Below are 13,274 nucleotides of genomic sequence, written 5' to 3'. Positions count from 1 at the left end.
GAGGGGGCGCGGGGCACAGTGAGGGGGCGCGGGGCACAGTGAGGGCGCGGGGCACAGTGAGGGGGTGCGGGGGCGCGGGGCACAGTGAGGGGGGTGAGGGGGGCGCGGGGCACAGTGAGGGGGGTGCGGGGCACAGTGAGGGGGGTGCGGGGCACAGTGAGGGGGGTGCGGGGACTTGGGGCCAGTGAGGGGGGCGCGGGGCACAGGGGGGGGCGCGGGGCACAGGGGGTGCGGCGGACAGTGCAGGGACACCGGGCACAGTGAGGGGGGCGCGGGGATGCGGGGTGGGACCAGCCCACTGTCCCCCGCCCCACTTTGGGGGTGTAAACGGAACTTTTAAGATTCCCGGTTCCGCTGGTTCGTTGGCGGCCATGGAAATACGACTGGTTGACCTTGTGTTTTGCAACTTGACGCAACACACTTGGGAGATCTGAACGCTCTGGCAGTTCTCTGCGGCTTTCTGCGCGGACGGCCCGTGTCCGTCAGTGGGTCCGTGTCTTGTCTTCCTTTTCACCCCCGCGTGGCCGTCTCTTGCTTTCTGTTGCCCGCTGCGCGGCCTGGACGCTGCTGGGTGGGGTCCAGCCTGACTGAGCGGTGCGGGTTTCTGTGCGTCCCGGTGCCCGGTCCTGGGGGCGTCTCCCCTCCCACGGCGGTCACTGGGGGGGGTGCTCTGGCCTCTTCCTGGTGGGCGGAGGTTTCCCCACACGGGGCTGAGTGTCTCAGATGCTTGCGCTGCATGTTCCTCTGTCTGTCCGTCCGTCCGGTGAGTGACACCGGGGCGTCTTCAGCCAGCCGTGTGTTCCCAGCATGGATCTTACTCATTTTATCCTTATATAGGGTTGGACTCTCTTTGCAAGGATTATCTGGAGCAGTTTATAAATTTTTTTTGAGACACGGTCTTGCTCTGTCACCGGGGCGAGGGCAGTGGGTGCAAGCGATCCTCCACCCTCGGCCTCCTGAGCACCTCGGATTACAGCGGTGTCCCCCTGCGCCCGGCTAATTACTACGGGGGTGCCCCCCCCCAACGCCCGGCTAATTACTACGGGAGTGTTTCCCAGCGCCCTGCTGATTTTTTGTTTTCTAGAGACAGAGTCTCGCTATGTTGCCTGGGCTGGTCTCAAACTCCTGACCTCGGGCGATCCTCCCGCCTCGGCCCCCCACAGCGCTGGGAGTGCAGGCCTGAGCCACCGAGCCCGGCCCGTGGCTTTTCCTGGGATGTCTTGGTCTGGCTCGGGTGTCAGGGTGATGCTGGCGCACGGAACGGGGGGCAGGCTGCTCTCCCCTTAGTTTCTGGAGGAGTTTGTGTGCGGCACCCGTGACGTCTTCCCTCAGTGTCTGGTAGAATTCACCAGTGACCCCGTGGGGGCCTGGTTTTATTTATTTCAGACAGAGTCTCGCTCTGCGGGTTTCCACCTGCCCCGCAGGCCACGCCCCGGGCGCGTTCGTGGAGCTTGTTGCTGGCTCAGTGGCCGCAGCTCGGGGTCGGCTCAGGGGACTTTCTGGTGCTGGAGGCTGGGCCCGGGCGGCCTGCGTGTCCCGGAAACCACGCACTGTCTCCAGGGCCTGGCTCTGCGCCGCCGGCCCCGCCTTCACCACCCCCTCGTTGCAGGTTCGAGGCCGAGCTCAGCCCTGTGGAGCAGAAGCTGAGTGCCCTGCGGTCCCCGCTGGCCCAGAGGCCGTTCTTCGAGGCGCCCTCGCCCCTGGGCGCCGTGGACCTGTACGAGTACGCGTGCGGGGACGACGACCTGGAGCCGCTGTGAGGCCGCCCGGGGACCCCACCGCGGGCCCCTCTGCACGGGCCGCGGCCCCCGCGGCTTGTGTAAAAACTCTTGTCTGTTGTGGAAAGCGAGTGCGTTTGTACGGAATGGTAAATTTTTATTTATTCACAGAGGCATGTGCTGTGAATTCCCGCCATGGGTTCGCGGCCGGACCGGCCTCGGGCTCTGGGGGCCTGGTGACCCCGCCCGGGGGACACGCGAGGGCCGCTCGGGACTGGGACAGGCGCCCACACGGACACCCGCCGGCCTCTGCCGTTCCGGGGGCCTCGTCTCTCTGGAAAGGTCCAAGCTGTGACCCGCGGCTCCCGGGCACGTCCCCCGCCCTGGACCGGAGCCTCCGCCGCAGCCTGCACGTTCTGTGTAAATGGACAAGAGCGTTGCTGGCGATCGCGCTTGCGTTTTTGAACGAACGTTGGGAGGATTTTCAGTCGCGGGCTCGGCCGGTCCCTCCCAGCCCGGGAGCCAAGGCCGCCAACGACCCCGGAAGGAAGGAGCCGGCGTCGAGTCGGGGCCTGAACGAGGGGGTTCGGAGGCCCCGCCGGGCACAACCCTGAGTGCAGGGAGGACCACGAGCCCTCCAGGGACGCCCGACACGCCTGAGCCCAGGCCCAGCTCTGCTCCTTCCACAGGCCAGGGAGGGTCACGGGTGGTGACCACGGGACGACCCCCGTTCCTCGCACACGACAAAATGTTCCCCCCGGACAGGGACGTGGCCACACGGCCGGGAACAGGCGGGCGGGGCGGGAGCACCCCGAGAGCTGCGCACACGCCCCGTTCACCCACCGCAGCCCTGGCTGTGAAGGAGCCGGACGCACAGGCGGTCCCTGCGACCCCGAGAGACGGCGACGGAGGCTGGGGGCAGGGGGGGGACGTGGCAGCACCTCCTGGGGAACGGCCGCTGCCCCAAACGTGTCCTCAGTGTCTCCAGGTGTCCCCGGATTTCCCGGGGGACGCCCCCACCTGGGTCTGCGAAGGGTCAGGGCCCCCCAACAACAGGACAGGTGCCGGGCAGGAGGGTCCGACGGTGGCCGCCGCAGGGAAATGGCACCGGGAGCCACGGCCTGGGGGCCCACCCTGCCCCGCGCTCGGGGGAGCCCGTCCGGGCGGGCAAGTCCGTCCCCCACCACCTCAGGGCCCCCCACGGCCATGGTCATGGGACTGAGGGGGCCGAAGCGGGGGGTTCACCTCTGACCGGAACCCTCCACCTCCCACGCTGACGGGAGGAGGCCCCCAATGGGGGGTTGAAGGCTGGGGGTTCAAGGCTGAGACATCAGAGGGCTCCCTGGGGCCGTGAAAGGAACAACGTCCCCCACCCACGTCCCTGGTGAGGCCCCCGCACAGCCTCCGACACCCCCGTACTCACCGCATCCCCCAAGCGCCCCCTCCTCCCCCAGCCACGGCCCCGATGCCCTGGGCCACACCAGGGCCGGCCGTGCACGCTCAGCCTCGGCCGGGGAAGTGGGGGTCCCCGTGGACAGCGGCGCGGCGGGGAGACCCAGAGCCCAGCCGTCCTGCCCCCACTTGGTCTAAGGGTCCGTTCCCCTGACAGCCCACGTGCGGGGGGCCGGGGGTCCCCACAAAACAAGCACCCGGGTCACCCTGACAGTGGCCAGCGGCCAGGACGTTCCAGGGCTCGGCGGGGGCGCCTGTGGCATCCCCACCCCCCCGGGAATGGCCGTCCCGGGCGCCCTGCGGTTGACGGCCGTCACCCCTGGAGATCCCCCAGCAGGGACTCAGCCGGCCCCTCCCTCCCTCCCGTCCTCGCAGGGTCCCTTCGTGTCAGATCCCAGCGCGTCCACGGGGGCACCCCAGGCTCCCGGCATTGGCGCCAGAGCGGCCCCCAGAGCGCCGTCCCCAGGGGCGGCAGGGACGGGCCTGGGAACACGGGGGCTCCCCAGAACGAGGGGCCCAGCCTGGGGCGGGGGACGGGGCCTGGACGGCCGTGAGACGGAGAAGAGGGAGACGGGGCGTTGGGGGAGAACTGGGGGCATCAGACGCAGGAACTGGACGGAGCCGGACCAGCCGCGCCCAGCAGTTGTCGGAGGAGACACGGCCCCGGGGGGGGAGCAGGGAGGCCCTCGGGACTCTCAGAGCCGGGGAAGGAGCAGAGGCTGGAGATCGTCCCCAGCGCGGTGCCCACGTGCCGCCCCGCCCAGGCCAAGGGGTCAGACCCCACGTGGCACAGGGGCCCGTCTGTGGGTGACGGGGACGCAGCCCCCCGGGCCGGCCCAACCCCGCGTGGCACAGACGGCCCTGCCCAGCCCGAAGCCGTAGACGCGGCCCCTCACCCGGCCAGACGCTGCTGCGTGGCTCCCGCGGGGGCCTCGAACCCAGCTCCCCGTGACCCGCGGGCCGACCCCGGCAGGGCAGCGATGCCCTAACCCCGGCACCCTCTGTAGAAGCCACAGCTTCCCCCAGGCTCGGCCTCCGCACCACACACGCCACCCGGAGCCTGGGCAGCCGCCGTTCTGGTCTCCGGGGACAGCACCCGACCGCACCCCGGGCCCCAGGACGTGTCCGCCGGGGGCTGCCGCTCGCCGGCCGTGTCCTCACCAGGGCGTAGCTCTCTCCACCCCTGTATCGGGTCCCACAGCAGCCCGGGCCGCCGCCGCGAGGGGGTCCTGCCCACCCGTGCCCCAGACAACAGCCCCTCTGCGGGGGACACAGCCGCCCCGTTTCCCCAGCGTGGCCCGGCCTGACCTCGGGGAGCAGCCAGAGGAGGGGGCGAGGCCCCGTCGGGAAAGGAGACCCCAGAGGTGCAGGCACAGCAGGTCCCGCTCGGACAAGCCCCCCACAGCCCTCCCCCCACAGGCCTCCCGGGCCCGTCCCTCAAACCCCAGCACACAGACCCCTGCCCCGCAAGCAGGGCGGGCCTCAGCGGTACCTACGGCCGGCAGCTCACCGGGGGGGGGACACGGAGGCCCCCGTCCTCCCCGCCAGGGCCTCGGCCCCCAGGGACTCACACAAACCCCGCAGGACACTCGGGGACCAAGGGCAGGAAGCGGGGCTTAGAGGAGCGGCCGCCTGGCCACAGCGATTCCAAACGGGCAGGCTCCACGCTGCACCTCTTTTGTCTGTTGTGAGGCGGAGTCTCGCTCTGTGGCCCAGGCTGGAGTGCAGTGAGGTGATCTCGGCTCACCGCAACCTCCGCCTCCCGGGTTCCCGGCATTGTCCTGCCTCGGCCTCCCGAGTAGCTGGAACTACAGGCCTGCGCCACCGCGCCCGGCTCATTTTTGTATTTTTAGTAGACACGGGGTTTCACCGTGTTGGCCAGGGTGGTCTCGAACTCCTGACCTCGTGATCTGCCCGCCTCGACCTCCCAAAGTGCTGGGATGACGGGCGTGAGTCACTGCACCCGGCCTTTAATAGAAAACTGGGCCCCCCCCTCTCCTGCCCAGGCTGGTCCTGGGCTTAAGTGATCCCACCCCGGCCGCCCAAAACGCTGGGATGGCAGGTGGGAGCCGCCGGGCACAGCGCAGCAGCCACACGACCTGTGCACACGGGGGTGCTGACCCGGAACTCGAGCAAACATACCTGCCACATGCGACTCTAGCAATGCCATGGGGGCCGGGCGCGGTGGCTCACGCCCGTCATCCCAGCACTTTGGGAGGCCGAGGCAGGTGGATCACCTGAGGTCAGGAGATCGAGACCATGTTGGCCAACACGGTGAAACCGCGTCTCTACTAAAAATACAAAAATTGGCCAGGTGTGGTGGAAGGCACTTGTAATTCCAGCTACATGGGAAACTGAGGCAGGAGAATCGCTTGAACCCGGGAGGCGGAGGTTGCAGTGAGCCGAGATCGAACCACTGCACTCCAGCCTGGGCAACAGAGCGAGACTCCGTCTCAAATAAATAAATAATGTGCCACGGGAACCTGCTCCGTGCTCACCTCCCCCAACGTCGGAGTCAGGGACACGGGCCGTGCCTCACAGGGTGGGGTGACAGGACGTCCACCCGGGCACTGACCCTCCTGACCTCCCCTCATCCGGGGGTGCCCTGACCCTTCAGGACTGTGGGGTGCCCTGGACATTAGGGCTGTGGGGTGCCCTGAACATGATGGCTGTGGGGTACCCCAACTTTAATACCGTAGGGTACCCTGAACATGAGGGCCATGGGGCACCCCAACCCTGTGGGACCGTAGAGTGCTCTGAACATGAGGGCCGGGGGTACCCCAACCTTTTGGGACTGTGAGACACACTGACTTCTTAAGACCACGGCTTACCCTGATGCTTAGGGCTCCGCGGTGCCCCCGACTCCCCAGGCTGTGGTGCCTACGGGACGCCGGGCCTACGTGGGGAGGGGGCGGAGGCACAAAAGCGATGGGGGAGGTGGAGGGCATCGGCTGTCCCTGCCCTGAAGGACAGGATGGGGCCAGTCAGGTAGGAGTGTGGCCAGGACCAAACCCAAGGACTCAAGGGGGAGATGGGGCGTGGAGAGAGGAGGGGAGCGGTGGGGAGAGAGGAGGGGAGCGGTGGGGAGAGGGGGGTGGGGAGACAGGAGGGGGGTGGGGAGACATGAGGGGAGGGGTGGGCGGGCAGAGGGGAGTGGAGGGGGGGAGAGGAGGGGTGGTGGGTATGGGGGGACGGTGGGGGGAATGGGGGGCACGGACTGGGCGTGGGGAAGGGACAGAGGGGAGGAACCAGGGTCACACGTGGGGCCGGCGCCCTGACTGGAACGTGGCCTTCAGCCACCTGTCACCAGCCTGTGGGACCTCAGGGACACGGTGAGGGGGACACGGTGAGGCGGACACGGTGAGGCGGACACGGTGAGGCGGACACGGTGAGGCGGACACGGTGAGGCGGACACGGTGAGGGAGCCAGGCCTCGGGGCCCAGCCTGGATGCCGCCCCCTCCCATCCCCCAGCCTCACCGAGGGGCCACTGACTTTATCACACCACAGGGATCCCGTCCCAGGGTTCTGGGGCCCGTGCAGGAAACACGCAGGTGCAGGTGCGGAGCCAGGTCCCCACACCGCGGGCGTCTATTTGTATCCCCGTGGCAGGAAATCCAGGGACGCGTGTAGACGAAGAACCGTCTGCACACCTGGACCCCCAGCGCCTCGGGAAGCCGATGTGGGGGGATCCCCTGAGCTCAGGAGTCTGAGCCCAGCCTGGGCCACATGGAGAAACCTCGTGTCTGGGAAGAATTACAATCAGAGGGACATGGTGGCGGCACCTGTCACCCCAGCTACTCGGGAGGCCGAGACGGGCAGCCATCCTCCCACCTCAGCCTCCCGAGTAGCTGGGACTACAGGACCCATGTCCAGCTCTTTTTTTTTTTTTTTTAAGAGATGGGGGTATCAGTATGTTGCCGAGGCTGGTCTTGAACTCCCATCCCCACTCGGTCTCCCAAGGCAGTGGGATTCCAGGTGTGAGCCACCGCGGGACGCACACGGACACGGCTCACACCTGCCCCTGACACACAGGTATTTCTGACCCCGAATGGCGGGGCGGTCCCTGCAGGATCAAAAGGAACCTGAGGCCTGCGGCCCTGCACCATCCACGTGCCACTGCACTGACTTAAAGCTTCTCACGGGCGGGCGCGGGGGCTCGCACCTGTCATCCCAGCACTTTGGGAGGCCGAGGCGGGTGGATCCCCTGAGGTCAGGAGATGGAGACCAGCCTGTCCAACGTGGTGAAACCCCGTCTTTACTAAAAATACAAAAATTAGCCCGGACGTGGTGGCAGGTGCCTGGAATCCCAGCTACTCAGGAGGCTGGGGCAGGAGAATCGCTTGAACCCGGGAGGCGGAGGTTGCAGTGAGCTGAGATCACACCACTGCGCCCAGCCTGGGTGACACAGCGAGACTCCGTCTCAAAAAGAAAAATAAATAAATAAATAAAGCTTCTCATGAACGATGAAAACCAAAATTCCCATCGCGTCTGCACCGTACGGATCCGCCTCTGCTCCAACCAGCAGGACCACAGCTGGGCTGTGACTCAGTTTCCTTACGAAAAGCACCAGGGGTGACCAGGACTTAGACCCCCCCCACCCCCCCGGGTGCCACTCACATCCCGACCTGCTCTCAGGAGCCCGGCGGACGCGTGGATCAAACTCGATCGGAGACACGCGTCTCATCCCGTTCTGGGCGGCCCACACGGTGCTTTGCCCAGAGCACGTTCAGCCTATGGTTTGGTTTGGTTTTTGCTGTTTTCTGACACAATCTCAGCTCACCGCAGCCTCCACCTTCTGGGCTGGAGCGATTCTCTTTGCACAGAACATACAGGCCCACACGGACCCTTTCCAGAGAGACGTGGCCCCCGGAACTGCAAAGATCGGTCGGTGTCCGTGTGGGAGCCTGTCCCATTTTTATTTTTTTAAAGAGATGGGATCTCACTACGTTGCCCAGGCTGGTCTGGAACGCCCGGGCTCCAGCGGTCCTCCCCACTTGGCCTTCCAAAGCGCTGGGATTCCAGGCATGAGCCACTGCGCTTGGTGTACGGTAGGTTTTTTTTTTTTTTTTTTTTTTTTTGAGACTGAGTCTCGCTCTGTCGCCCAGGCTGGAGTGCAGTGGCCGGATCTCAGCTCACTGCAAGCTCCGCCTCCCGGGTTCCCGCCATTCTCCTGCCTCAGCCTCCCGAGTAGCTGGGACTACAGGCGCTGCCACCTCGCCCGGCTATTTTTTGTATTTCTTACTAGAGACGGGGTTTCACCGGGTTAGCCAGGATGGTCTCGATCTCCTGACCTCGTGATCCGCCCGCCTCGGCCTCCCAAAGTGCTGGGATTACAGGCGTGAGCCACCGCGCCCGGCCAGAACCAAATCTTAACAATGTTCACCTCAGGGCCGGGCGCGGTGGCTCACGTCTGTCATCCCAGCACTTTGAGAGGCTGAGACGGGCAGATCACCTGAGGTTGGGAGTTCAAGACCAGCCTGGCCAACATAGCGAAACCCCGTCTCTATTAAAACTACAAACATTAGCTGGGCCATCGTGGCGTGCACCTGTCATCCCAGCTACTCGGGAGGCTGAGGCAGGAGAATGGCTTGAACCCGGGAGGCGGAGCTTGTAGTGAGCTGAGATCGCACCACCGCACTCCAGCCTGGGTGACTCAGTCGGACTCTGTCTCCAAAAAAAAAAAAAAAATTCTTACAGAGAAGAGGGTCTCACTGTTGGCCAGGCTGGTCTGGAACCCCAGGGCTCAGGCAATCCTCCTGCGTTGGCCTCCGACGGTGCTGGGAGGACAGGCCCGAGCCACCGCGCCCGGCCACCTGTGGCTTTTTGTCCCCAAAATCAGACCAGGAAGAGCCACAGCTCAGGCGTGAGCTGCCCGAGTCGACGCCAGGTGGCGCCCAGGCCCCGAGCCAGCTCTGTCTGCAACGCAGCCCTCATCCCCGGACCTGCTCGTCCCCTTCGTCCCAGAGCTCGGCCCCCCAGAGCCATCACCCCCCGACCGCAGGGCTCACCCTCCCACGGACCCCTGGCCGGGCTCTGGGCCTGCGTGGTGGTCCGTGGACTCGCTTACGGACACCCGTTCTGCTCAGCCTCCTGACGCCCTTGGATAGCTCGGAGGGCACAGAGAGCAGGTCCTAAAGGATATCGATGGCTACACACACCTCCCCGAGTTCACCACCTCGGGGTGCCCAGAGCTCCTCCCACAGCACCTTTGAAGCTCTCATTCCGTCTCAGTCTATTAACAGGGCAGACGGAGCCCAGGAGATTGTCGGCTACACACACGCACGCACACGCACACGCACACAGACGGAGCCCAGATTGACGGCTACACACACGCACGCACACGCACACAGACGGAGCCCAGATTGACGGCTACACACACACACATGCCCCTGAGCTGTCCACCTGGGGACGCTCTCATTCCGTCTCAGCCTATTAACAGGGAAGACAAGAGCCCAGGAGATTGACAGCTACACACACACACACACACACACACACACGTCCCTGAGCTGTCCACCTGGGGACGCCCAGAATTCCTCCCACAGCACCTTCAAAGCTCTCATTCCGTGTCTCAGTGTATTAACAGGGAAGACAGAGCCCAGGAGATTGTCGGCTACACACACACACACACACACACACACACACACGTCCCTGACTTCACCACCTGGGGACGCCCAGAGCTCCTCCCACAGCACCTTCAAAGCTCTCATTCCATGTCTCAGTCTATTAACAGGGAAGACAGAGCCCAGGAGATTGACGGCTACACACACACACACACACACACCCACCCACACACCCCGCCCCAGATTGACGGCTACACACACACACCGTCCCTGAGCTGTCCACCGGGGGACACTCTCATTCCATCTCTCAGTCTATTAACAGAGAAGATGGAGCCCAGCAGATTGTCGGCTACACACACACACACACACACACACACACACACACACACAGATGGAGCCCAGATTGTCGGCTACACACACACACACACATACGTCCCTGACTTCACCACCTGGGGACGCCCAGAGCTCCTCCCACAGCACCTTCAAAGCTCTCATTCCATGTCTCAGTCTATTAACAGGGAAGACAGAGCCCAGGAGATTGACAGACACACACACACACACACACACGTCCCTGACTTGACCACCTGGGGACACTCTCATTCCATCTTGCAGTCTATGAACAGGGAAGACGGAGCCCCGGAGAGGCCTCCGTCCCGCGCTGCCCTGGCAAACCTGGGTTCCGAGTCTGAGTTCAGCGGTGTTAAAAAACAATAGTCTACGTCCCCCGCTTGGGGCCACATATAGCAAACCCTATTTACCGCATCCGGGCACATCACGATTCCACCTGCCGAGGCCCCCACCACTGTCCTAGGTCCATCCCCAGCTTGGCGACGGTTCCAAATGCCTCCCCCGACCGCCCCCCAGTCAAAGTCTCCCTCTGTCGCCCAGGCTGGAGTGCAGTGGCGCGATCTCAGCTCACGGCAACCTCCACCTCCCACGTTCAAGCGATTCTCCTACCTCAGCCTCGGGGGTAGCTGGGACTACAGGCACCTGCCACCACACCCAGCTAATTTTTGCATATTTAGTAGAGTCGGTATTTCTCTGTGTTGCTCAGGCAGGTCTCGAACTCCTGACCTCAGGTGATCCACCCACCTCGGCCTCCCAAAGTGCTGGAATTACAGGCTTGAGCCACCGTGCTTGACCTCAGACACCTTTTGGTGCTTCTTGTTTGAGATGTGGGGTCTTAACTCTGTCACCCAGGCTGGAGTGCAGTGCTGCAATCTGAGCTCACCGCAGCCTCCGCCTCCTGGGCTCAAGTGATCCTCCCACCTCAGCCTCCCGAGTAGCCGGGACCACAGGCACCCACCACCACGCCTGGCTAATTTTTCTTTCTTTTTTTTTTTTTTTTTTGTAGATAAGGGGCCTTACCATGTTGCCCATGCTGGTATCAAACTCCTGGGCTCAAGCAATCCTCCCACCTCAGCCTCCTTCCCAACGCATAAATGGGGGTGACACTTCTGCCCAGTCCCCACTGTCTCCCTCATTCTGTTTTACAACTACGGTCACATAAAGTAACGCAGAGAGGCGAGCCCCGTTATTCCCCCTTAAAACGTAGCCTGGAGCTTGCAGGACGCGGGCAGGTGGTAAAGATTCAGAGGCCAATTGAGATCACACGATTTTAAGCTAATTCAGGTGATTTTCAAGCTAATCAAGGGCCCCTTTCACGCAGGTGACTTTAAACGAATCGAGTTCTCCTTTCACAGAACTAAAAGGGGAGGTTAATTTACACAAATGCGCAGGCTACAGCCACCTGTCCTTCCTAGGGACTTCGGGCTGAAAATGTCACCTCTCGCACCGTTAATCCAAGCCCTGCAGGGCTGTTAGGAAGGGAATTAGCAGCTGGGATACCCCCATCCTACAATGAGGGGGGTTTAGCAAACCCTCCTGAAATCCCAAGAAGGCTGCCACAGCTTCCTGCAGACGCTTAAGGAACATGCCAAATGCAACTGATCTCCTGAAAAATGCAAGCACTGCTGGTGAGGGCTGGGGTTCCGGGACGCTTTGCACACCACAGGTCACAGTTTGTGGGGGAGCTTCTCTGGGACCGGCTGACTCTTACCGTCCCCTGGACCCAGGCGGGCGCCGCTCGCATCCTCCTGGCATCTCCCAGGCCCCTGCCGCACTCACAGCTGCACCGCAGGGGCTCCCGAGGCTGGACTCAGACCCGCTGGATCCCATCCAGGCCCCCAGTGTAGACTCCGAGACCCCTGGGATGGACTCGAGGCCCCAAAGCAGACTTCAGGACCCTCAGAGCTGGACCTCCACCCTCCAAGGCAGCATTCGGAACCCTCACGGCTGGACTCGAGGCCCAAGGCAGACATGGGGACCCCTGGGAGGCGTCCGGGACCCCCAGGACAGGATTCCAGCCCCCCGGCCAGACGTGGGGACTCCTGGGCGGTGTCCAGGACGCCTGGGGCTGGACCCAAGCCCCCAAGGCTAGATGTGGGGGACCCCCAGGGCTGGACTCAAGCCCCCAAGGCAGACGAGGGGACCCACCTGGGCGGCGCCCGGGACCCCCCCAGAGCAGGTCCCCAGCCCCAGAGCAGAGGTGGGGACTCCTGGGCGGCGTCCGGGACCCCCAGAGCAGGTCTCCAGCCCCCAGAACAGAGGTGGGGACTCCTGGGCGGCGTCCGGGACCCCCAGAGCAGGTCTCCAGCCCCCAGAACAGAGGTGGGGACTCCTGGGCGGCGTCCGGGAACCCCAGAGCAGGTCTCCAGCCCCCAGAACAGAGGTGGGGACTCCTGGGCGGCGTCCGGGACCCCCAGAGCAGGTCTCCAGCCCCCAAGGCAGACGTGGGGACCCACCTGGGCGGTGTCTGGGACTCCCACGGGGGAACGCCAGTCTCTAAGGCAGACGTGAGGACCCCCGGGCGGCGTCCGGGACCCCCAGGGCTGCACTCGAGCCCCCAAAGCAGACATGGGGCTCCCTGGGTGGCGTCCGGGACCCCCAGGGCTGGACTCATGCCCCCAGGGCAGACGTGGGGACTCCTGGGCGGCGTCCGGGACCCCCACGGCGGCACTCCAGGCTCCAGAGCAGACGTAGAGACCCCCGGGCGGTGTCCGGGACCCCCAGGGCTGGACTCGAGCCCCCAAGGCAGACGTGGGGACCCCGGAGCGGCGTTCGGGATCCCCGGAGATTGAAGTCAAGCCCCCGAGGCGGCGTTCCGCACCCTCGCAATCAGACTTGGACTCTACCCAGCGCGGAACGGGGTAGGACGGGAGCGGGAACGAGGCGGGTGAGGGCAGCGCCGCCGGGGCTGGGGGTCCTGGCGCCTACACGGCCGGCGGCTGCACCGGGCGCCGGGTCTGGCAGCAGCAGCCCACGCCTAATGATAAGCGGCCCGGCCCCGCCTCCCCCGCCCGCGATGCATGCCAATCACCAGCACATGATGCGGGTTGACCAATGAGGAGCCCGCCCGTGCTGCAGAGCCCGCCCCGACCGCACGCCAATCACCAGCACGTGACGCGGAATGACCAATGAGGAGCACGCCTTGTGCTGGGGCGTGGCACTGGGGAGCCCGCCCCGGCCGCACGCCAATCACCA

At 64.7% G+C, this 13,274-nt stretch overlaps 2 protein-coding genes across 4 annotated transcripts in view; one reads left to right on the top strand and one right to left on the bottom strand.

The window, feature by feature from the left end:
- Window positions 1-1,888, top strand: part of LOC709587 (serine/threonine-protein phosphatase 2A regulatory subunit B'' subunit beta) — a 38,527-nt gene extending 36,639 nt beyond the window's left edge. For all 3 annotated transcript variants that reach the window (XM_077989735.1, XM_077989737.1, XM_077989736.1), the window contains exon 13: window positions 1,610-1,888. In XM_077989735.1, coding sequence (XP_077845861.1) covers window positions 1,610-1,760 — 151 coding nt within the window. In that variant the 3' untranslated portion in view covers window positions 1,761-1,888. The remainder of the gene's footprint in view (window positions 1-1,609) is intronic.
- LOC144338893 (uncharacterized) lies at window positions 1,855-13,101 on the bottom strand. The gene is made up of 3 exons (XM_077989812.1): window positions 13,095-13,101; window positions 12,536-12,996; window positions 1,855-2,134 (listed from the first exon to the last, which is right to left on the bottom strand). The coding sequence occupies exons 1-3, from the start codon at window positions 13,099-13,101 to the stop codon at window positions 1,880-1,882; spliced, it is 723 nt and encodes a 240-aa protein (XP_077845938.1). The 3' UTR covers window positions 1,855-1,879.
- Between the last annotated feature and the right edge of the window lie 173 nt (window positions 13,102-13,274).

The sequence above is a fragment of the Macaca mulatta genome, chromosome Y (assembly GCF_049350105.2).
Source record: "Macaca mulatta isolate MMU2019108-1 chromosome Y, T2T-MMU8v2.0, whole genome shotgun sequence".
NCBI classification, from domain to species: domain Eukaryota; kingdom Metazoa; phylum Chordata; class Mammalia; order Primates; family Cercopithecidae; genus Macaca; species Macaca mulatta.
Note: the sequence above shows the minus strand (reverse complement) of the source record. Positions and strands in the feature narration are given on the sequence as shown.